This window comes from Geotrypetes seraphini, chromosome 13, assembly GCF_902459505.1.
Source record: "Geotrypetes seraphini chromosome 13, aGeoSer1.1, whole genome shotgun sequence".
NCBI lineage: Eukaryota > Metazoa > Chordata > Amphibia > Gymnophiona > Dermophiidae > Geotrypetes > Geotrypetes seraphini.
This window is the reverse complement of record NC_047096.1, coordinates 33,670,760-33,696,470: the sequence shown is the minus strand read 5'-3', so window position 1 is coordinate 33,696,470 and position 25,711 is coordinate 33,670,760. Positions and strand designations below refer to the sequence as shown.

Here is a 25,711-nt window from a genome sequence, read left to right as displayed (position 1 = left end):
GTCTCCTAGTCTTTGTAATTTTTGACGGAGTGAAAAATCGATCCACTTGTACCCATTCTACTCCACTCAGGATTTTGTAGATGTGATGCTGTTGCAGTTTCACAGTTCTGTGGTCTCTGTGACTGATACTATGCTCTCAGTGAGTTATAATCTCCAAACCACATCTGCCTTTCAACCTGAAGTGTAGACAAAGAATTGCTCTGTTGGGGCTAGAACAATCCAGTGTGTACAAAATACATCATTTATAAGGTATTAATCCTGGTTGAGAGTGAATATTTCACTGTATGCTCATTCACATATTATCCCTGACATTTTGATACCATTCTGCTGGTAGACCTCCACCATGCACTGCTTAGTAACATAATCACAATTATTGCCAGAGCAAAACGGCCCCAGTGATGAACCAACAGTCCCAGGTGCTTTAATGTTTTAGCAGAAACTGAAGACTTTAGGTTAGTCAATTTATAACCAAAGTGACTGTCGTTCCATGTTTTCTGTGCTTATAGAGGAAAGCATATCAAAGGTGCTTGACTATATTCCCAGCGGCGCCTTCCTCCATTACTACCCATAATCCTGTTAACCTCGCTCCCCAGCATATGGTCATTTTAAATGAAGCCTTTCTTGCAGGTGTATTCCCTTTGCAGAAGCAAAGAAATTGTTGAATATTTTTTGTTCTCAGTTTTGGTTCACACACACCTGGAACAATTATCACGGAATCTGTTAGGAAAATTCAGACACTCTATGTGGGTTATACAAAGAAGGTTTAACATATGCTGGACAGATTATGACCTACAGAACAACAAAAGACAAATGGCTGATTCTTCCTCCAGGCAGAAAGTTGTTTTAATAGGTAAATGTTTATTACTACAACCGACTGCAAAGATACGCCTCTGCTTTACACAGAACAAATTGATTTGCAGGTATAAAGTTCCTGGATAAATTGTTTGAATATCAGCTTGTTCTCTAAAATATAAATATAAATAATTTATTTATCACCTCTAAAGCAGTGTTTCCCAAGTCGTTCTTAGAGTACACCTTGCCAGTCAGGCTTTCAGGATATCCACCATGAATATGCATGAAAGAGATTTGCATATAAAGGAGGCAGTGTATGCAGATCAATGTCATGCATATTTATTGTGGTTATCCTGAAAACCTGACTGGCAAGGTGTACTCTAAGAACGACTTGGGAAACACTGCTTTAGAGGTGATAAATAAATTATTTATATTTATATTTTAGAGTACTTAAGGGTACATTTTCCAGAGCTTAATCAAGACCTAGGTGTATTTAACAAGTGAAATATAGAGACTGTCTGACTCTGCCAAAGTGGATTTTGTTTTATGTATTAGCTCTTAGCATTAAAAATATGGTTATATTAAGGACCAATATGGGAAACAATACTCTACAGTATCCACCCAAGTGACTCACAACAAGCAAATAATACAATCAATTCATAGTTGAAGATAATGCAACATTCCCATAACTACTAGGAAACCAACCCTTTATAAAACCCACAACATATACAAATTTCATCATAGATAACAGTAATTTCTCCATACGGAGTAAGTGGTGCATTTGATTTCGCCATAACATCACTGTCTGAGGCTCAGGGTGAATCCACTGCAACAATATGCACCACTTATCAATTAAACACATCTTCCTAAATTGCCCAAGTACAGAAGGCACATCTTGATAGTGTTCTGTATAGTTTGATTAATCCTTATTTCCACCCAAAACTGGGAAATAGCTGAGCAAGACTCAAAACAAAAAGCAACAAAAAAAATCCAACACAATCTGCAGTGAAGAGGATGCAGCACAAAGAACAAAAGAAAAACTGCAAACAAGCGTACAAGATGCAGGCTAAATTTATTATTTTAACTATTTAATGTGGTTAATGTTACCACCTCTTTACAAATCAAGGGACCCAATACGGTCCATGTTTCGGTTAACAAGCCTTCATCAGGGGTCCAAGGTTGACAAGGTATCAAATTAAACTGCAAAATGGATAAACGAGAGCCTATATGAATCAAAGAAAAGCGTTGACCAAAAGTCTCTGTATGAATTCACTCCGTAGCAAAAAAAAATCTGAGCTGAGCAAGTTCACTAATGCCATACTTAAAACAGCAGGCAGAATGATCCTTCTAAATTTTATGTACTCCCTGATGGCTGATTTTAACTTAGATCCTTAAAGAGATGAGCAAGCAGGGAAAACCCCTGGGAAGAGAAATGTAGTCACACGTAAACTTTTTTTCCTACTTCAGACTCTGGCCTAGATGCACTAAACTCACTATGCATCTGATGATTGTCGCTAAACCAGTTGAACTGGTATAGCGTTGACGTAATTTTTAAAAACTCTTTATTCATTTAACCGACCGAAGTACACAACTGCTCACCGTGGGCTTTTCCGTTTGTCTACTCCCTCCTGCCGGCAGGCTCGCCTCTTCAAATTGGCGGGCTTTCCCCATCTCAATGCATCCATAGGAGGGTCCTTTGGTATCTGAACCAATCAGAGTCTTAGGCTCCCTTCCCGGTGCATCCCAGGATGCATCGGGAAGGAGGGATTGGCCCTATGGGAGGGGCCTTAGGTATCTGAACTAATCAGAGTCTTAGGCCCCTCCCAGTGCATCCTAGGATGCACCAGGAAGGGGAAGGCCCACCATTTTGAAGAGGTGGGCCTGCCAGCAGGAGGGAGTGGGCATCCCTCTTGCCAGATTTCTACAACAAGGGTTTGCACTGCCGGCTCTGCGTATGTGTGAAAGTTGTTTTTCCAGTTACTGATAGGGTGGAATTACAGCTGACCTCCACGAAACTAATTTGCATGTAAACAATGATCACCTTTTTAAAATCGAACAATTTGTCAGCCCCACAGTGTCCCACTGGATTTTAGCAACGATTTTAGTGCATCCCGGCCTTTGATAGATATCCCATAGTAGCAGAATAATTTCTTGATAAGGATTTAATAGCCAGTCTTCTTTTCGTTCTACTTTAGCTGGCGAAAAACTGAATGGTATTCAGATAAGTCCCACCAGCCAACAGGAAATGAGGGAAAACGTACAGAAGGTGCTGGAGTTTGTGGCCTCAAAAAAGATCCGTATGCACCAGACATATGCTAAAGGTGAGTGTGCTGCACATTGACACAGTACTTGGTGCTACTCTGGTTGAAAGAATTTAACAGTTTGTGCCTGAAGATGACAACCAATAAGGGTCAAACTTCCACTTAGAGAATCACACGGGAACAAATATGTCCCCATCCCTGTGGGATCTCAATATTCCCATCCTATCTCCTTGCCTCTATCCCTGTCCCATTCCTGCAAGCTCTGCCTTAACCGCATAAGCCTCAAACACTTATGGTTTTAAAGTGTTTGAGGCTTGTGCAGATGAAGACAGAGCTTGCAGGAATGGAGCAGGGACAGGATCAGACCTCATGGGGGCAGGAATAGAGTGGTTTACTGCCAAGCTATTCACTTCCCCTCTCCTTCCCCTCCAGCACATCTGATTATTTTAGAACTATGTTTAATCTTCTACAGGCTTTATAATAATAATAATAATTTTATTCTTATATACCGCCATACCGAAAAAGTTCTAGGCGGTTCACAACAAGGTGAGCTAATACATGGGATACAGATAAAATACAAATTAGAATAATGGACTTAAAAACAGATAAAGACAGAAAGCATTTGTAATATAATGCAAAAAAGAAAACAGTTTTAAATTGGGGAATCACTGTTGACAGTTTAAAAAGAACTGTTAAATGCCACCCAGACAGGCAATAAAATACCGGCATGGCAGGGAAAGGAATAATACATAGAACAGATAAAATATATCAGTTGAATATAAGGAACTTGATTGAAAAAATGAAACAGAATGCATTAAAATACCAGCCTGTCAAAGAGTTGAGTCTTTAACAATTTTCTAAAATCAAGATAGGAAGAGACCTCTAACATAATTTTTCCAAGCCATACATTCAATTTAGCGGCTTGAACTGAGAGGGTTCTCTCAAGGAACTTCTTATAACGACAGGATTTTATGCAGGGATATGATAACAAGTGCACTCTACGTGTGTTCTTTTTGGCGTGATTCAAAGAAAAATGAGACACAAGATAACCTGGAGAGCTTATCCTTTTTTGATTCCTGCACTGGTGCTGCTCTTTAACCAACATGTATCTACTAGTGACTACTGATAGCTACATATGTCACTATGGAGGAAATTTTATAAATGGCGCCAAACCTTGTGTGCAGAAAAAATTCAGTGTTAAGTGCAATATATAAAATAGCATTTATCATGGCTCCTACATCTAACCTATGGGCACCAGACTTACCTCCTGCTAAAACCTAGTATAAATACCAGTGTCCAAATTAGGCGAGGTAAGGCAGTATTCTGTAATTCTATGCACAACTTTTCAGAATTCCCCTGACACACTCCTGGCCATGCTTCCTTTTCATCTATGTTCAGTAAGGCACTGAGCCTTATAGAATAGTGTGCAGCAAATAGTTGTGTTGGCAAATACAAGTGATACCAATTAACTGCAATAATGGTTGTTAGTGCCCAATTATTGCTAGTTAAAAACTTGTTAATCAATTAAGTTACATGCAAAACTTGAGGTGTAGGCCCAGATTTTATCATGCAACTTTGGACATCATATATAGAATCTGGGGGGTAACTGTTAACCATCCTGACTGCCTTTACTCTGTCTAGAAATTTCAATAAATTGCTTCCGATTTCAAGATCCTTTTCTGTACTCCAATTAACTTCTTCAGGCACCATTATTAAGTAACCCTGCTTCCATCTCCCACTGTAAATTGCTTTCATATCTTAGCAGAGAGCTACATAAGAGTTGAACAGTGCAGTGTGACTGGGGCAAATGAGTTATAAAAACTATTTCCTGAATTACCTATAGACTATCCCATTAGAGAGCAATTTGACAGCTTAGGCAGCTTAATAGTGAAGCTGCTACTTTGATGTTTGTATAAAGGATGATGTTACTGAGGCTGAAATTTGGGTTGACCTCCTAGGAACACAGGCTCAGAATGAGTTCACTGCCATTATGTTCCAAGGAAGCCGCAATGATTCTCAGTTGACATTTGTGGGGTATAAGAAACAATATAGTATGGTAAGTCAAAGAGGCAAATAGTTTACTGTATTGAATCCAATTAATGTTGACAGCAGGAGGGCAGCAAGATGGGGAACCATTGCTGGGATGAAAAGCTTCTTACTGGTCTTGGAAAATTCTTATTTAATGGAACCTGCAGCAACCTGGGCCAGTGAAAGCTTTTGGGAGTAGGGGTGGGGTTCAAATTGAAGACCATAAAGAAAATTACAGAAAAGTCCTCCAGAACAGAGGGAGCCCACTTCAGAAGATACAGCGGTAGTCCTCATCCTTCTAGGAGCTGTTTGGGTGCAGGGCATTGGTTATTAGAGTTGAGGCTCTAGCCCCTGGTATTGTGACCAGAAACAGAACAGCACTAGAATCTGGTATCTGTTTTTTATTATTATTATTTTGGGTCCAGTGGCTGAGAGCCTATCAGAAACTGTGGCCTGGCTGTGATGGGGTCTCGATGGGGCCCAAAATCTTCGGGGTCCTGCCGTGGCCTCGAGGCAGGACCCGGAAGGCTGGTTTGCTGGAGCCGGCAGTCTCCTGTGGCAGTGTGGTAAAAAAAAAAAAAAAAAAAAAAATTTGTCAGCCGCTGGAGGGGTAGGAAGGCAGGGCCCAGCATCGGGGCAGGCGTGTTCTTGGTGGTTGCGGCACTAATTTGGATTGAAGTGCCAGCTGTTGGGAAGGAGGGGGGAGTAGAGCTGCAAGGGCGCATGCGTGGTAGTCCACGCATGTGCTGAAGAGGAAGGAGAGCCCAACTGGTGTGCTGGTAATGCGTGCTAATAATGGGGCCACGCTTGTGTGCTGAAAACTAGGCCAGGGGCTGGGAAGAGCAGAAGGGCCTGAAGGAGAAGGATCAAAGAGCTCTGGAGGCCAAGGAGAGCCGCAGAAAGTGGCAGAAAGCTGCCGGAGACCTGGTCTGGCAGATGCCAGGTCCCGAGTTGAAAAAAGGTAGGCTTAAGGGCCAGGGAAGGCTGGCAGGCTTTATAACTGGCGCGGGGTGTGCCAGATACCGGGGAAGTGTCCCCAAATTGAGGGAGAGTGCCCCTAAGTGCAGCGGAGATGACAGGGTATGTTTAGAGCTGCCAACTAACTCAGTTCTAGTAGGATTTTCAAAACTATGTGTGTTATTTTGGTTGGAAAAAAAACAGGTGCAGATCCGTGCAAGTACTTTTTTCTTCGGCAATTTCCAGAGTGCTCATACACATCTGATTTTTACTTTGAAAACTGGTGAAAAGATTGTGGGTTTAAAACACTTGCACACCTTGTAGCATCATGGGCAGTTTAAAAAATGGGAATATCTAAGGAGTCTTGTTTTCTTGTTCAGCTTTACTTGGATTTTTAAAAGATACTTTAGAGACATCAGTTCCAAACTGTCAAATTCTCATGGGGTTGCAGAAAGGAAGCAGGCAGTAGCTGCCTCCCACCTTACAATTTAGCATAGGTTCTACAAAAGTGAGTTTGATTTGCACCAGGCCATTTATAACTAATTTACTTCTGTGCATTTTTTAGAAATAATGAAGGATCCACGAATGCTTTGTCAAAGTTTCACGTCTGTTGGGAGAAAGATCAAGGATGGAGCCTGTGCCTTTCTCTTAATTTTGCAGATAGCCAGGATATTCAGATGCTCTCCATATAGAGATGTAAATTAATTTAGGCCAACAAAAAGGCTGTACTAAATTAAATTACTTAGCTATACTTTGTGGGCAAATATCACTGTTATCCATGATCTAGTGCTGGTCAGCAGTCTCTATCCCTCCTGATATTCAGCACTATTTAACTGGCCAGGAACAGTTTCTGGCCGGTTAAATAGCTTGTAGCTTAGCTGGCTAACTGCTAATATTCAGCGAGAGATAGCCAGTTAACTCTATTGAATATTCGCAATTAGCAACTAGCTGCTAACTGGCTATGGGCTAGATTCACTAAGCAAACCGATCGTGTATCGTTTGGTTTGTGAGTCCTTTGTGATCCGATTTCCTTCCCACAATATTCACTAACCTGTGTAATGATCCGATTCCAATCCGCGCATGCAAATGAGGGGAACTGCAGGGACGCGATTCACTAAAAAAAGTTCCCAATCTGACTGGGCTGGCTGATCAACCCAAAAAGCGACTGTTTGGGACCAGTCACAAATGGCTTTCCGACTCTCCTGCTCCATTGCCGTCCTGCACTCTGCCCCGATTTTCCACTGCCGCCCTGCACTCTGCCCTGATTTTCAGGGTTTTTTTCCTGCAAGCAACAATCCCGATCTTCCAGCCCTGCTTTCTCCCCTATGAACTCTCTGCTGCCTTCCCTGTAGTGCGAGCCCGCAGGTTTAAAGCGGGGCTGCACGCCGCAGTGCAGCCCTGCTTTAAACCCATAGGCTCACACTACAGGGAAGGCGGCAGAGAGCAGGGTATGACCAGCTGACAGTTGGTGAAAGGGAAGAGGCTGCTGCCACCGGGGTGGGGAGAGCAGGAGAGTCGGGGCACATTCAAACAGCAAGCCTGCTAAGTCTGTGGGGAAGAATGCCGCCCTTCCCCACAGTGCAGTCCATGGTTTTAAAGTGGGGCTGCACTGCGGGGAAGGGCGGCATAGGGCAGGAGAGTCTAGGCAGCAAGAGCAGCTGGAAGGGGAGAGCAGGAGAGTCGGCGCTACAAAAAACAAACCAGCAATAAAAAAAACCCCCAAAACACCTGGACCCAAAATGCATGCGCAGACCATCTGCAGGGAAAGCAGATGGTCTGCACATGCGTCAGGATCGCAAACTCGCGATCCGTATGGTCGGAGGAGGGTGTTCCTCCGATCACCCTAATTTGAATTTGTTCGCGTTGTGAATCAATCGGGCCTGGTGGAATCGGCCACGGATCGCCCCAAGAAAAAAGGTTAGTGAATCTAGCCCTATGTTGTGAAACTTAGCCAGATAGCCATAAATATTCAGCACTGGGTGGCTAAGTTGAGCAGGCTAATTGGACCACATAAATAGCAGTCCTTTCAATTTGCTCGCTATTAACTTAACCATATTTGCTTAGCTGGTTAAATTAGAGCTGTCCCACCCCCCAAAAAAACCCCAGAAACAGTCCAGTGTTGAATATCCGGGTTGAGCACTAGCACGCTGCCCCTCACTGGCTGAAAATTGTCCAATATGTATATACAGCACTGCTCACTATATGGATAGCATTGCTGTATATTGGTACTCTACTTAAACATCACAGCCAGCATTTTATAAATATACCAAGTGAAGCATTTGAATATTGACCTGATTGTTCCTGTCTCCAATCATGCAGAAACCAACCATTACAGAGTGGTGATTCTACATGCAATACTGTGCCGAGGGCATGCAATATAATCATCCATTATAGAGAGATAAACAAACATATAAAACATCAATGCAATCGCACTAGTAAAGTGTGTGGAAATCTTATTTGTATGAAAGATACTATAAGACTTACTTTTAGTTAAGGTGATTCCTTCATGTCATTTGTCTTTTTCTTTTTTCTGGTCATACAAACAGATATAGTTGAAGGAAACCTGAAATCCATCATGAGACTGATACTTGCACTGGCTGCTCACTTCAAACCCTGCACTGGAAAAACTATCAGTCAGAATCCAGCAGGCAAGAAGCAAGCAGCATCATCAGCCAATCACAGACCACGGTCCGCCATGGCTGTCGCCCAGGGAGCTGTGACTGTCCTGGCAGACGTACGGCAGGATGTGTCCCGATCAGGGCGAGATGTCTTTCACTACAGACAGAGGTAAAAAAAAGGAGGAAAAAAAGCCCTTACCTGCCACCTCGTTGTAGTACTTGCTTTTCATTTTCAGAACACATTGTTTGGCCTTTTTGTTGTAGCCTTAGAAAAATAGCTGGGTATTATCCCGACTGCTGTTAAAGTGACTGGTATTAAGGGGGACCTCCTAATCCCTTCAGTGCAGTGCTACTCAACAGCAGTTGTTTACCAAATCCCAGGCTTGCTTGGTAGCAGGCGTAACTCCCAAGGTTGATCTTTTAGGACGTTGATGCTTAGTCCTCTTCTGAAATGGGGAAATATACATTTATGAACTTGCAACACTCTTGTCCTGCCCAAAACACGCTCAGACCACATCCCTTAGCCATTTGCATGCGCTTGGGTTTGACATGTGCATATCGTGGCAAGATAAACGTTTAAGTGCCAGTTTATACACTCATCAAATGCGAATAGGGCATGTAAAATGAGGGCCCATATTACTGCTCATTATGTCCAATAAAATACCGATTTCTAACACTAAACTAAAGATAAAATCTTGAACAGTGCAATAGTCTGGACTTGAAATTGTGAGTTGGCATCCAGGGCAATAGTATTACTGGTGCAAATTCCCGCAGGGTATAGCTGTGCACTCTCTTTAAATGCTTATCAGCGATAGTGGGTTTTCTGCCTGCAGAATCAGCAGTCTGGATGAAGAAATTGAAAAACCATACTGGAGCGTGCGGGCAATGGTGCAGCAGTATGAAGGGCATCAGGGGTCACCTTCTACATCCGAGTCCTCAAGGTAACTGCCTCCATGAAATATAGTGATAGGAAGATGGAAGGAGGGTGGCTCAGGGATACATAAAGAAATGCCATTTTTTATTTATTTATAAATCTTTATTCATTTTCAAATATTACAACAAGTGTATAATAATCAGAAATATTTTTAACTAATCACTTGACAATCTTATTTATATTCCTCCAAATATATAAATATAAAAGAATCCCACCCCACCCACCCATATATTAATAATTAACAATTATTATCATTCATAATCCCACCCCCCCTATATCTTATCCAATACTAAGGTTTTAAGATGTCTGATCATTAGAATAAATAATCAATGCCATTTTGTTATGAGTATCTGAAATCACCCATCAGCAGAAATGGCAGTAACCAGACAAAGGCAGGTTTCGAATATGCAGAGAACAGATATAGGGGGGAGAGGGCGGAGGAGTAAGGGCAAGGGTGGAATTTCACTGATTTTGATGAGGGTTTCAGTAAGCAGGGCACTGTTGAATATGGAAATCTTTATCATTTGGAAAAAAAAAACAACCCCAATGTTAGTATTATTTCAGCAGTTTTCACACAGTTCACGGGGCTGGTTGTAGGATCAAAGTTGGTTCTCTCCTGTTTATTTGCACCAGTGTTTGAAGCGGGGTCAGATGTACATATGTGGAGAATAATTTTTATAACATTCCACCTGTGGGAGAAGTTAAGTAGGCACCTGTTTGTAGCTTATTTTGTAAATGCATATAGGTGCCTATTAGGGGCATTTTCAAAACATTAAGACTTCCCCAAAATAGCAGAAATTAGCATTTGAACATCACCAGGACATTCACGTGCCAGTTTTCAAAAATGTCTTTCAGATTGTCTTGTGAAGTGTCCTAGCCACTGTGCGTCCAAAAATGCATGTTGGAGGCATGTTATGGGCAGGCTTAGACTTGATGTCTTGCGGTGATAATCAAACCTTTCTCAAGATGTCCTGGACAGAAAAAAACTCAAAACTCACTTATTCCACGGACAGAACCCTTAACACACCCTCACCTCTTCAACTCCCATCAATACACGGGAACCCCCTCCTTCCCTCTTATCGTACCTTCCAAACATTAACCTTAATGACCGGTATATTCCTGAAAATAAAATATTGCCTTCCTATGGTACATTCTTGTATATTCCTGTACATTCTTGTATATTCCTTGTACATTCTTGTATATTCCTATCAACTTCAATGACCACGGCATTCCTAAAATGTTAATTCCAATGATCTCATCGTTTGTAATCTTAATTAATTGCTGTGAACCGCCTAGAACTCTCTGGGTATGGTGGTATACAAAATAAAGTTATTATTATTATTATTATTATTAAACATTCGGAGCTAGACCTGTTTTTAAAGCGTCTAAGTGGTAGAAAGATACCTCAACTGACCAGATGACCACCGGAGGGATTAAGTAATGACTTCCCTATACTCCCGTAGTGGTCATTGACCACTACTCACCCCTCCAAAATCAGAATGAAACAGTACATAACTGTCTCAACAGCAACACCTGGTATGGGAAAGCCTAGAAGAGCATCACACAGGTAGCCTGGTGGGTGGGCTAGTGAGCCACAGAGAGGAGGACCCAGGTCCATAAGCCACTCTAACCTCACTAAATCACAAGAACTACCTATTTAAATATTGTATAACACAATTGCTCCCAACCAATATGATGCTAATTCAACTACGTTATATTTCTAATTCAAATGTATTGTAATTCTAATGACAACTCAATGTTTATTCAACAGTATTGTGTTTATATAACAACTTTACTGTAGTCCATATATTCTGTACAGTACTTCAGAATTGTAATTCTTCACATCACAATATGAGCTTCTTAAATTGTAAATCACTTTGAACCTATTTAGGCATCGAGTAATCCAGAAATTGAACATTAGATTAGATTACTCCACCCATGCTGTCTCCCAGACTCCACCCCTAAACCTGGTACGTACTGATGGTGTGAAAGTACGTGGCTTTTGTTTTCAAGTTTTCATTTATACATCTACCATCTACAACTCCTTTTTAAAGTTGCTTTTCCCCCAAAGTGCTTGAAAAGTTACTCCCAGGAACAATGCCCAACACGGCTGCCTCAAGTCCTTACTAGAGAGTTCCGTGGGGACAGAAATCTCACCCGTCCCCGCCAGGATCCTCTCCGTCCCCACCAGGATCCTCTCCGTCCCCACGCGTCCCCGTCAGGATCATCTCTGTCCCCACCCATCCCCGCAAGGAATAACCTCTATCCCCGCCTGTCCCCATAAAAAGCAACAATTACTTCTGACAGGATCATCAATTCCACAGTTTCTTTTGTGTTTGCGCTGCTGTTTTCCTTGTGGAATCTCTTTAGTGGAACCCTTTTTTTGTTTTCTGTTCAGGTAATTAACTTATAAACCCCCTCTTTTACTAAGGCTGACATGTCCATTATATTATATGGACGAACCCTGCTTCCAAAGCCTTCCATCCCCGTGGGAGTCCCGTTGGCTAGAGGGGGGTCCCTGTGGGAGTCCCGTGGGTTAGGGGGGATTCCCACGGGACCCCTGCGGGATTCCCGCGATCCCCGTTCCCTTGCAGACCTCTACTCCTTATTAGAGGAGTGTCCCAGAGCTGGCTGTCCATAAGCTGCCAAAAGAGACACTTCTGTGGTAGTGAGAAGACATTCAAGCCTGGACCTTGCGCTTTGTTGGAGCAGAAGCGTGACATTATATGCTCTGAGGCAGCCTTATTTGATGGGGGGGGGGGTCAGTGACTACTGGAAAACTATGGGAGGGGGTTCATTCTTTAATGCTGCCAGTGGTCATCTGGTAAGTTTGGGCACCTTTTTGGCACTTATTGAAACAAGTCTAGCTTCAAATGTCCAATTTTGCCCTGGAGGTTTTCTACAATGTTGCGTTATTGCAGAAAAATGTCAAAATTGTAAGTCTGCCCTAGTCCTGCCCAAACCATGCCTCCAACATACCCACTTGAAATGTAGATGCACTACAGACAAACATCATAGAAAATCATCTGGTAAGTTTGGGCACCTTTTTGGCACTTATTGAACAAGTCTAGCTTCAAATGTCCAATTTTGCCCTGGAGGTTTTCTACAATGTTGCGTTATTGCAGAAAAATGTCAAAATTGTAAGTCTGCCCTAGTCCTGCCCAAACCATGCCTCCAACATACCCACTTGAAATGTAGATGCACTACAGACAAACATCATAGAAAATCATCTTCAAAATGTGCTTCAAAAATAGCGCTTTGGGTGCATTGGTGAGAAAAATGTCCATTTGCACCTTTATGCCACTTTTTGAGCATTTTTTGTTTTGAAAATGAGCCCCAAAGTTACATAGGCACCTATGTTGCTCTATAAAATAGGCTTAAACTAGGCACATTTGGGAAATTTTTCCAGGGTGACTTGTTTAAAATTACTCCCATGCTAGGTATGTCTGGGCTAATAACAAAGACTACATTAGAAAAATGTTTCTTTCAAGGAAAGCAAAAAATTATCAGCAGAATATATGATTACTGTTCCCTTCTGGGGAAAGCTAATGTTTTTCTGAGGTACTAAAAGTGACAGTTCATCTGTACTTTAATAGAAGAGTACTATGCTTGTGCTTGTTCAGCAGAAATAAACATTTACCAAAAGAAAAACTGGAGTACTGTTGGGTAGAAATTAACATGTTTAAAGAAGGAAAAAGTCTGGAAGACTTTCAGTGTCTTTTCCTTGGGCAACAGACTACAAATAGAATTGAAATGTGAAACGCAGGCCATTGGTTTAAAGCAGGAGTGTCCAACCTGCACCCCGAGGGCTGCATGCGGCCCTGTGAAGTATTTTGTGCGGCCCTGGTCGAGAGTGATGCAGTATTTTCCTCTGCTGCCCCCGGGTGTTTACCATCTTGCCGGCTCCCTCCTCTGTCTTGCTGCAGCGTTTGCGCATTTGTGCGGCCTTAGAAACATTTTTTTCAGCCAATGTGGCTCAGGGAAGCCAAAAGGTTGGATACCCTTGGTTTAAAGCTTAAGGGCCTGATTTTCAGCTGGGGGCAATCACTATGTGGTTAAGCCCCAGTCCCAGTGCTTAACTAGATGGTGTCTCTGAGCATACCTGTCTGTTTAAGGAAAAACCACCAACCATATAGGTTAGGCAGTGATCACTTTGGCAACGCACCATTTAGTTTCTTACCGTTGTCCAGGTGGTGTCACATCTGAGTTTGCTTGTCTGATGTTTCATTCATCTTGCTGTAGCTTTCTTCATCCTGAATCCTGAAGAAAGCCATGGTAAGATGGCCGAAACTTTGGTCAAGGAAATTCAGACAAGCACCACCTGGACAGCTGCAAGAACCATGACACCACCAACCACTGAAGCCTAAGAAAACTATTTATATTTAAATCTTTTTATTCAAAGAAGAATTGTGAAACAACATCAAGAACAAAAGTATTGAACATGGAAGAGATACATAGTCCATAAAAATTATCAATTAAAATAGAAACTTAAAGAGCAAATGAAGTAAGGCCTTATAAGGCCAGTATAATGCCTTGGTTCTTATAGTTTGCTGTTGAATAAAACAAAAGTCATTCATCAAATGATCTCCTTTGTGTGAGAATTATCTACTTAATTTAGGTCTGCTACACAGCAGATGTAAATTAAATGGATAACATCCATTAAGTGGCTGAATACTTCAGCTAAATGGATATTTGCTGGCTCCACCTCTGCCCCTCCCCAAACCTTCTTAAAAAAATGGCTATTTAGTGAGTTAAAATAAACAATCTGATTTTATTTGTATAAGGGCAAACATATAACTCACTTTGAATATCAGACCTTATCATTCTAATTCAGGTTTCTGGTGACAGATTTTCAAATCAGCTTTTGCCACTTGATTCAGTTCTTTTAATTCCTGTTCTTATATGTTACTGTGCTTATAACCCTCTAGGATTCATATTCAGGATCTGAAAGCAAAGTGTGTGGTGAGGGGCAGACAAGGGGTCTCAGCTGTTCTTACTGCCTTTGTGACCTTGTCTATGACCTCGTAATGACTGTGACATTATTGTTATTTAATTAGCAAGAGCTCAATTCATCCAAGTTCATTTTGGCCTCTGGAGGATGATAAGCTGAAAATGTTAAGAGTTTTTGCTAGGTAGCAACCTTTTGTGGAAAGAGATTTACAGAAGATATTTTTTAGAATTAAAGAAGACTATAATAATATAATATTTTGTAGGTTTATCTTTAAAGAGTTTTTCAATTCTGAATTTACTTACTATTACTGTATTCTGCCCTTTATACTTTTAGGTGAAAGAGCAGAGTAGAAGTGTGTTAATTGAAATGAATATTATACATGTGTGTACTCCAGTACTAAAAGAACATGAGTCTTGGCCAGTGGATTATTCATCTCTACCCGTGAGTTTTTGCAGAAGGAATCATCTACAGCTTTTCAACTCCACCTCCTTGTGTCAGTGGGTAGTCCTCATCTCCTCAGTTTTTCCTTCTGGAAGTTTTGGAGTTACTGGATGTGAGGAGAGTTCTCTGTAATCTCGGGGTGATGAATGATTTTCATCTTTCAATCTTTCAGAGCATCTTTTTGGGATTACCAGTCCTGCGAATCGGAGAAGCCAGCATCTAAGGCTTCGATTTCCAGATGGATCCGCAAAACTATTTCATCTGACTACATTGGCTGTGGTAAACAACCACCAATCTCCGAGAAGGCACAATGCACCAGAAGTGTGCTTCTTCAGGGCAGAAAGGGATTGGAACTTATATACCGCCTTTTTATAGTTATACAACCACACTCAAAGTGGTTTACATACAGGTACTTCAAGCATCCTGGACAGTTTCACCCGAGGAGATTTGTAGGGCAGCTACATTGTCCACTCTTCATACTTTCACAAAGTTTAACAGAATGGATGTGAACGCACATTTGTGTCTTCGGTGCTAGCAGCAGGCTCATCTGCCCCACCTTAAAGTCAGGGGACAGCTTTGGTATTTCCCACTGATCAAGTTTCATATTCCTTTTACACTGGAGTGGAATGTTAGGTTCTTACCTTGATAATCTTTCCAGTATAAAGGAACATGAGTCTTGACACCCAAACTACCAAATATCAATTTAGCCTGCTTCCTGTCTTAGACATGTATGTATGTCTCCAAATGCTTGCCTTGGAGCAGCTAAGAGAGTATGTACTAAGTTGGTATGTGGTCTTTATCATAAGGCGTATGGGGAAAAACTTAAAGATCTCAATCTGTATACTTTGGACGAAAGGTGGGAGAGGGGAGATATGATAGAGACATTTGAATACCTACGTGATGTAAATGCAAATGAGTCGAGTCTCTCTCAGTTGAAAGGAAGCTCTGGAATGAGAAGGCATAGGATGAAGTTAAGAGGTGAAAGGCTCGGGAGTAATTTAAGGAAATACTTTTTTACAGAAAGGGTGGTAGATGCATGGAACAGTCTCCCGGAAGAGGCGGTGGAGACAGAAACTATGTTTGAATTCGAAAGGGCCTGGGATAGGCACAAGGGATCTCTCGGAGAGAGAAAGAGATAATGGTTACTGTGGATGGACAGATTAGATGGGTCATTTGGCCTTTATCTGCCATCATGTTTTTATGTTTCTATGTAGATGATTGTTTTTTTAACTTTCCAATAAGTACAATAAGTGATGTGATAACTCACTGGCAAAGTCTGCGAGAGAGCCTACAATAGCTGTATAAATGTGAGTGCTGGTTGCACTCAGGTAGCTTGTTTGGGTCCACCTTGCTTATATTGAGTTTCATTGAGTAATTAATTGTCTTTGTTGCAGAGCAGAAAAGACATGACTTGGTTGAGGAATTCCCCGTGCCTTCCTTGTTATTTCTCCTCTTTTAGGGATGATCAACTATTTTGGTACAAACTGATGAGATGGGGACTGCCCACTGACACAAGAAGCCGGAGCTGAAAAGTTGTAGATGACTCCTTCTGCAAACACTTTTGGGTAGAGGTGAATAACCCACTGGTCAAGACTCATGTTCCTTTATACTGGAAAGAAGATTATTGAGGTAATGCATGCATAAAATGTGTCCTAGAATTAGCCCTTTAAATTGTAAATTCATTTGGGCAGGGAATAATTGTAGCCCAATATATGCATGCTGTATGCTTCCTTGAGCATTATTTGGAGACATAGGCTAAAAAACTCTGAGAATTTAGCGATCCTTGCAGGCTGCCGTCGTACTGAGCAGCAGGATCCCTCTGCCGCGATCCTGCCCCTGACGTCAGAGGAGGGGTAGGATTATGGCAGAGGGAACATGCTGCTCAGGACAATGGCAACCTGCAAGGATCGCTAAAGCACCGGCGATCATCTCTGTAGGCTGCTCTGCTGCTGTAATTAAGTAAAGGTAAGACCAGGAGGCCATGGGGGAACATGCAGGCCTTCAGGGGGGGGATAGGCCTTGGGGGGGGGGGGGGCAGGATTTCAGGGGGGGTTCAGGTCTTCAGGGGGGACAGGCTTTCAGGCGGTGCAGGCCTTCAGGGGGAGGGGGGCCCTGGTGTAGAAGTACATGGAGGTAGGGAGGGAAGGGGGATTCAAAGAGACGTGCATTTACCAGACTGGTTGGAGAAGGAGGGGGAAGAAATGATGGGTCTAAAAACAGAGGAGAGGGAAAGAGATGATGGACAATGGGATTTAGGGAGGGAAGGAACAGAGAGGGAGAGAAGTTGTACACAAGGGATAGTTTGGGGGGGGTGATAGAGATACTGGATAGGAGGGTAGTTGAGAAGAGAAAGGGAGAACTCGTAGATCCTGGAGTGGTGGGGAAGGAGGGAGAGATGGTGGATGAAAGGGTAGTTGAGTAAAGGAGAGATGGTGGATCTTGGGATGGTGGGGTTCATCGCTGCAGCTGAAGGGATGGAGATGAAAAAAATGAAAGATGCCAGACCTCTGGGGGAGGGAAGGGAAACAGAAAGGGAGGACAGAGATGGAAGATGGATGGTTAGAACGAAGAAAGAAGGAGGCCCTGGCAAGCAAGTTATCAGAAGACAACCAGAGCCTGGAATCAACATGATTTGAATAACGACCTGATAACAAAAGGTAGAAAAAATAATTTTATTTAATGTTTTGTGATTACAATATGTCAGATTTAAAATGTGTATCCTACCAGAGCTGGTGTTAGATCGTGAACGTGACCAAGGATTTAACAGAGAAAGGAAAAGTCTTTTTTGTTTTTTTATTTACACCACAGCACCAGTGTGGGTAGGAGAAGGCAAAGGGGGTGAAGAGGCTATAAAATAAACCCACCAGGATGTTTGAAAAAAACACCCAATTGGGCAGGAAAATCGAATTGAATCGAAACATCGATTCAATAGACTGAATTGAATCGAATCAAATTTTTTTTTCCTGAATCAGGCAGCACTAGTGAGCAGCACTGAAGATACAGTAGACTCTCTGTTAATTGGAACTCAAGCAACCAGAACTCTCAGCAACCAGCAAAAAAAAAAAAATCCAAGAAATACTATAATACTTTAAATGAAAATAAAATCAATTTCTAGCAGAAATTTAAGTATAAACTTGACACACCATACCTAAGTATGTCCACGCTTTGCCTACCACATGTCCGGCAGTTTGTCTGGAACAGTTTATGGCATGACATACTATAGGGTATAGTATTAGTTAAGCCTATTTTTAATAGTAACTCTCAAGCAACCAGAAACTACATTTAGCTGGTATCTATCAACCCCTATGGGTGCCAGTTAACTGAGAGTCTACTGTATATAAAGAGCGGTGACTGCTGCTAGTTCTCTGGATAGTAATGATGTTGAGCCGCTTTCCATATAGCTAGGCAGTATAAGTCATGACAGCTTTCTTGCTGGCCTAAATTAATCTATACACGTCTCCCTCCATATTCGCGGTTTCAGCATTCGCAGTTTCGATTATTTGCGGTTTTTAGCTTGCTGGCTTCCCCCCCCCCCCCCGCCCAATTACGTCAGCTTGCATAGAGAAATCGCTGATTCCCAGCACTTTCTTCATCGTGTTTTGCCTCTCCTTCAGGAACAGGCCAGGTCTCCCACCATGTTATTCGCGGTTTCACCATATTCACGATGGATTTTAATAGAAAACAGTAAATAACATATGAAAAAGTTATTTGCGGTTTTTCTGTATTCGCGGGTCTGTTAATCCCCTATCACAGCGAATAAGGAGGGAGAAGTGTGTAGCTATGCTGATAGTGACTGAATATCACTGACTATCCATGGAGTTAGGCAGAATATCCATGCTCTACCCCATATACATTGAGGTGGTCTGTAAGAACATTCGAATAGGGAGGGATTTTGTAATGGTGCTCAAAATTTGGTGCCGGAAGAGATCGGCACTAAACGCTATTCTATAAGGGGCATGAACCTTTTACTAAGACTAGTGCTTAGTGCCAATTCCCGCATCCAATTCTGGGCACAGACTTAATGCCTCTTGAAACCTGGTGCCGAAGTTGGACACAGAGACCCATTATTCTGTAACAATACACCAACTTTTTGGAACACTCATGACCTACTCATGTTCCTCCCATAGCCACTCTTTGTTTGGGTTGTGCGCTATGGGATTTAAGCACCCAGCATAATAGAATAGCACACAGCCAGATGTTGCTAGTTAATGTCAGTGATTGATGGTTAGCATCCAATTATTGATAGTTGAAGGCTTGTTAGCCAAGTAAGGTGCGCGCACATCTTTGGAGCCTGCTTAAATCTGAGTGCCATATACAGAATCCAGGGGATAGTGCTTCTGAATATTGACAGATAGGGCACTCGCCAATATAACAGCTGCTATGTGGATAAGTACTGTTGAATATCACTGCAAGGGCTCACACTATACCTAAGGCAATGAAGGCTTAAGTGACTGGCCCAGGATTACAGTTTGCTATATTGGGATTTAAACCAGGCTTCCCTTGTCAGCTCAGTTGGTACTCTAACCACTGGGCCCTCCTTTTTAGAAACCACTGCTGTTGGGGGTCACATTTTCAGCTAATTCTTGGGGAATGTGAGAATTCAAAGAGCTACTTCCAGTTGAAGAGATTTCCAAAAGTTCATGAATGTAGGCTCCCAACCTCAGTCTCTCTCTCTAGGTTTCAGTACTCTGTATTAGCACTGAATTATATTCCTTATGAGCCTAAAATTTCAGACCATGCTGGATTTTTGTGGCAAGACATTCCTCCTGAATTGGCTAGTGTGACTACATGTAATGTGAGTGCCCTGCTTGATGCCAGCTTTTCTTTGCAGTGGCCAGGCAAGCAAAATCAGGCCTGGCATAAGAACATAAGAATTGCCACTGCTGGGTCAGACCATTGGTCCATCGTGCCCAGCAGTCCGCTCACACGGCGGCCCTCTGGTCAAAGACCAGCGCTCTAGTTGAGATTAGCCCTACCTGCGTACGTTCTGGTTCAGCAGGAACTTGTCCAACTTTGGCTTGAATTCCTGGAGGGTGTTTTCCCCTATGACAGACTCCGGAAGAGCATTCCAGTTTTCCACCCTCTTACGTTCGTATGGAATCTATCCCCTTTCAGTTTTAGAGAGTGCCCTCTCGTTTTCCCCACCCGCAGAAAAAGAATACATGTGTTCAGGATTTTTGCCACATTCACAAGAAGAGCTCACTGAGAAGGCCCTTTTGTTAGCTTCTGGGGCATCAGTATTGCAAATATATGAACATTCTAGTGCAATAGGTATGTCATTCTGGACGGATGGATAATATCGGTGCAGAAGAATCCACTCCAGCTTTTGAATCCCTCCTACTTCACTAGAGGGCTCTGCTGCCCCTTAAGTTTTTCCTTTTGCATACGAGCCAGAAGGAGTCTTTCTGATTTGTTCTGTTTATTTTTTTATTTTTTCGGCCTTTGTCACAGCCTTTTGACTGATTTTGTTGCTAAGAACTCCCCTAGTAGAAGGTCCAGCTCTGCCTGTATGGAGGAGAAGCAGACTGAGGTCTGTAGCTGACAGGCCAACCCCTCTATGGTACCTGTTCACCAGCCTACAGAAACGTTTTGGAGCTCAGGATCCATTCCCCCTTGTAGCATTGCTCACCTACTGTGTCACAGGGCCTTGAGCGCAAGCTATCAGACATCTGTAGGGGGCTTAATGGGATCCCGCAGTGTGTCAGCTGCATTTTGCCTCCCCATTTCATGTCTGCGGGTCCACAGGGGTTCGAGGCTCAGTCAGACACCGGTCAGACTGACAGTCTGAAGATTCAGCATTGGAGGAACACTTTTGAAGCAGTGATTTCTTTTCTCAGATCTAACTGCCTTTGGAGCTGAGGCAGGTTGCAGCACATTTCCAGCACAGGTCATAGTGAGTAAGACTTCAACAGCCTATGAGTATAATCAGGGGGATGGTGTAAAACCTTTTTTTTTTAGGTGTCTGTCCCTTTCCTTAGGATTCGCAACTTCCAAAATCTTAAAATCTCTGTTTTTTAACATTTTGGTTAGTGTTTTGGTGCTGTTTTTTTGTGCCAAAATGCTGCTGCAATCATCTTGAATTTCCTGATTGATTTTTTTTTTTTGGTAAAGTTCTTCAGAAACTTCAGATCTGTTTTGCCTCAGAACTTGTAGGGATGGAGTCCTAAGATTCCTTTACCCTTAATTCATGCCAGGTTTTCACTGGATAGGCACCCAAAGGACGCCCTTGCACCACATGCAGTGCCGCACATGAAGGGGGGTGGGAGTGGTCAGCTTAGCCTTCTGTTTACTCTCTATGGTTGAGGAACAGTCAGGGATCCATCGGTTGGGAGTAAATCCCTTTTAGAGCCCGGATTAGCAATCATCCTAAACACAGGGACATGGAGGCTGCGGAGCCCAAGAGACACAAGCTGGAGTCAAACACAGCATTTTCTCCAGAATTTGTCAATCTGATGTGGAGAGCCTTTCTAGATGGCTAAAATCTCCAAGGGGCATATGGCAGCCCACTGAAACAGAAAGAGAAATATTTTGGTTTCATATCTGGAACAGGATGCTGAAGCCATAACATAACTGTTCTCTGAAAATAAGCTAAGGGACACACTAACATATTTGTCACTTGTAGAGTTAGGGGAAATCATGTGACTGTAACCATGTGATTGTAGTCTACAGAAGCTGAAATGGACAGGATAGGGCCATTTTCAATCAAACGAGCTAAAAAAAAAACCCAAAAACACTCCAGAAGAAAAAGAAAGCCAAGAAATCACCTTGGATTGCAGAAGAAAGAAGACAAGCAAAACTATCTGGTGAAAGAGAAAAAGTATCACAAATGAACCAAATATTTCAACGGCAAGTTCAGCAAGACAATGATATCAAGGATATTTGTCAGAAAATTGAATCAGAACATGTAAATGAAAAAAACAGATTAGCTTTTCAAGAGATTTAAGAGATTGCGGCAGAAATTCCAACTTCAACTGGGGATGCTTAAAGACGCCAATGGAATGATATTGAATGATCCAGAAAACATTAAAAAGAGATGGAAAGAATATACAGAAAATTTATACAAACAAGGCATTTAAAGGCTTACCTTTTCCAGGATACATATGACTCCTAAACAGATCTTAAATATGGTTAGATTTCTTTGATAATTCTAACTGCCTCCCCTTCATATTGTGGTCTCTCTTTTTTGTATTCTTTTCTTTAAATTTATAGTTCTCCCACCTTTCCTACCTGTTTCGGTTAGTCAAATGTTTGTTCAGTGGAAATCTGTCCAATTATGTCTCCTTCCTTTTAATATAACTTGTAAAACGCTTAGAAATCTTGATTTGCGCTTAATCAAAATTTTAATAAACTTGAAACTTGAACTTGCAATGAGGATTACATTGGGGAAATTGAATTGGAAGCTGAAGCTGAAGAAAAACCAGATATTTTAAAAGGAAGAAGTCATAGCAGTGATTAAAGCTTTATTGAAAAATACGATATTAGCAAGGTAAGAACCTAATCTCTTTTTATCAATTTAAAACAGAGGATATAGGATATGGCCTTAGCCAATAACCACACATTTCCTATTGCTCTTTTCTGGAAATACCAGAGGCATAAATCAGACCCCTATGTAAAGGGCAATCCCGAACACTGCAAGTGATGCAGCCACGCTGGGCACATGGGAGACAGGTGCAAAAATCGCTCCTTATCCATTGTCTCTCCTGTGGCCATAGCGCAGTGGATGAGGTAGGGACACTAAGGGGCATGTTGCAAAGAGTGCTATTCCAGCTTGGGACTCGTGCCTAGGTGATTTTTCAGAGCTGTATCTCTTACCTGTCACTCCCTCAGTTCACAGCCCTTGGCTAGACAGAGAGAGAGAGCGAGTCTTAGTCATCATACAACAGTGCCATCTACTGGGGAAGAGCATGTCACATTCTGGAGTGAGCTGTGGTTTCTTCTCTAGAGCAGTGGTTCCCAACCCTGTCCTGGAGGACCACCAGGCCAGTCAAGTTTTCAGGATAGCCCTAATGAATATGTATGAGAGAGATCTGCATATAATGGAGGTGCCAGGCTTGCAAATCTGCTCCATGTATATTCATTAGGGCTATCCTGAAAACCCGACTGGCCTGGTGGTCCTCCAGGACAGGGTTGGGAACCACTGCTCTAGAGGACAGTGATGGAGAGGACTAGAGTGGAGGAAGATGAGGAACCTCATACCCAGCTAGCTGCCAAAATGAAGACTCATTGTTCCGTAGCTTCAAGGAGGTTGGCTATGATTGAGCCAGAAGCTGAAAGAAAACAGGAGAAAATTGTAGACATCCCCCAACTGAGAAATCTCCAGAGACTACAGACTGTTTAATTATGTAGCGTTAACATGTCACATAAGAGCATCCATCAGAAACTGTTATCAGGAAGAACCCGAGGATTCACTTCATTTTGGATAATTTTCTTAATTAAAGCTTTGCCTGGGCTGTGACGTTTAATTAAAATTTAAATGATATCTTGAAGGCTGAATGCTTTCAATTAATCTTTTGGGATTTTCCTAATCAGACCAAGTATCTGGCACTGAAGGGGTTACAGAAAGATTGTGCTACAATATTTTTCAATGATAAACACATAGACTAGGTCTCAGGTACCAGTACAGCAAATAAAAGTGATGGATTTGTGTCTGTGTCAGAAGATAAACCTTAAGGGATATGTGGATTGTGGAGCAGAAATAATATGGATTTTGCATTTAGCGTCACAGCTGACACAGACATTGGCTGCCAGGGGGAATGCTGTCTGCTTGCCCCGAGCTGCACCAAATATAGAAGCTGTCCATGGAGGGAAGAGAGAACAGATTGGAACTATTAAAAAAAAAAAAAAAAAAAAAAGGCTGATGCTGTTCCCAGAGGCAAAGAGAGAAAGATTAACTCTTAACACGTCAGTTTGACCCATCAAGGTGTGCTTCATACCCTAGGTAGAGTATTAGAAATCAGGACTGTGGAGTAGGTACACCAAACCTTCCATTCTGACTCCTCTATTTTTCTACTGTCCAACTCCGAATCAGACTTCTGTTACGTGTAATAAATCTAAAAGACATTTGATTACAGAAATGGATATGTATAAAATTCGAACTAATAGATCACAAAATATATTTATTTTAAACAAAGAACCCAAACAATATATATACAGTAATCCCCCATTGCTCCAGGTATATTAGAGAGTGTGAGCCCACCAGGACCAATAGGAAAAAATGCTTGAGTATCTGAATGTAAACCACTTAGGCTATATATAAATTTACTAAAATAAATTAATTATCCATCTACCTGTCTATTGTAAGCATAAAATTATAAATTTACCATATATAGTATGATGACATAGGTTTTTATTTTGAAGCTGGAGTCAAAGTCAACATTTTTGCCGATTCCAATTTCATCCAAAATTGCTTTTAACTTTGACGCCGACTCCACTGTCCTGTTCAAACTTCTGCTTTTGGCAGCCAGATTGGCATTATTAGGTTTTACTAAAGCCCTGTACTTCCTCTTCTTCACAGAGTTAATGCTGTTGTACAATAGAGAAACGCTATTATTTTCATAACAATTTATAATATAGTAATAGTTCAATAATAAAACAATAAGGAGATAATTCATTAAGGGGCGCTGAGCTTGATGAATTCTCCTCTAAATCAGTAATATAATGGAATGGGTATAGAGAAGTTGAGTTTGGCTTAATGTGTCTTTATACTCCTGAATATACAATGTTTACACGCTTGCAACAGTAGTTATGAATCAGAGCAGATATATTTTGGAGGTATTCAATGGTTCGGCTATATGAAATCTATGTGTACTATTAATTGATCTTAAGTATCTCCTCAAAACATTGTGGGACTCATTTTCAAAAAAGATAGTAGACTAAAAGATGGCATAAACCTGCACTTGGACGTCTTACTAGTCAAAATGTCCAAGTGGGTGTTTATGAAACTGACTTTCTAGACGTCTTTCTGGTTGTTTTTGTCTCCAGTGCATCTAAATCGTAAGGGTGTGTGTTAGAGGTGTGATTTGAGAAGGCTTAGCACTTTGACGTTTTACAAAATGTCCAGGGCATTGTTTGGACATTTTGGGCTAGACCTGGTTTTTTTTTTTTTTTTTAATGAATAAGGACCAAAAAGATACCAAACTGACCAGATAACCACCACTGGAGGGATGAAACTATGGCCCCCTACATACTCCCTCAGTGGTCATAGACCCCTTTCCACTCCCAAATATTCCACAGGAAATGGTACATATCTGTCTCTATGACAGCTGTGAATACTATGGCCAGTCCTAGTAGAGCTGTAAGCAGGTCTCTAGAGTAGCTTGGTACAGGGGACTACAGAGAAGGGGACCAAGGCCCATTTGCCACCCTAACTAGTACACTTGTGGTGGAAAGTGTGTGCGTACCAAAAATCCACTGCACTGCCATATAGGTGATACCTGCAGGCATAAGGGCTATTGTGATGGTAGACAGGTGGGTACAGCAGGTTTTGGGGGAATTTTGGAGGCCTCACAATATAATGTGTGGCGGAGGCCAAAAAAGCAAATAGGATGCTGGGAATTATTAAAAAAAGGGATGGTTAACAAGACTAAGAATGTCATAATACCCTTGTATCGCTCCATGGTGCGACCTTATTTGTATTGTATTCAATTCTGGTCTCCTTATCTCAAGATAGATATAGTGGCACTAGAAAAGGTTCAAAGAAGAGTGACCAAGATGGTAAAGGAAATGGAAC

The 25,711-nt window shown here is 41.9% G+C and overlaps 1 protein-coding gene across 9 annotated transcripts in view; it reads left to right on the top strand.

Moving 5' to 3' along the window:
• The window catches only part of DIXDC1 (DIX domain containing 1), a 178,698-nt gene that overhangs the window by 53,640 nt on the left and 99,347 nt on the right, over positions 1-25,711 (top strand). For 7 of the 9 annotated variants that reach the window (XM_033917358.1, XM_033917356.1, XM_033917357.1 and 4 more), the window contains 3 exons: positions 2,988-3,113; positions 8,585-8,825; positions 9,472-9,597. In XM_033917358.1, coding sequence (XP_033773249.1) covers positions 2,988-3,113; positions 8,585-8,825; positions 9,472-9,597 — 493 coding nt within the window. The remainder of the gene's footprint in view (positions 1-2,987; positions 3,114-8,584; positions 8,826-9,471; positions 9,598-25,711) is intronic. The other 2 variants (XM_033917360.1, XM_033917359.1) reach the window with 1 other exon arrangement.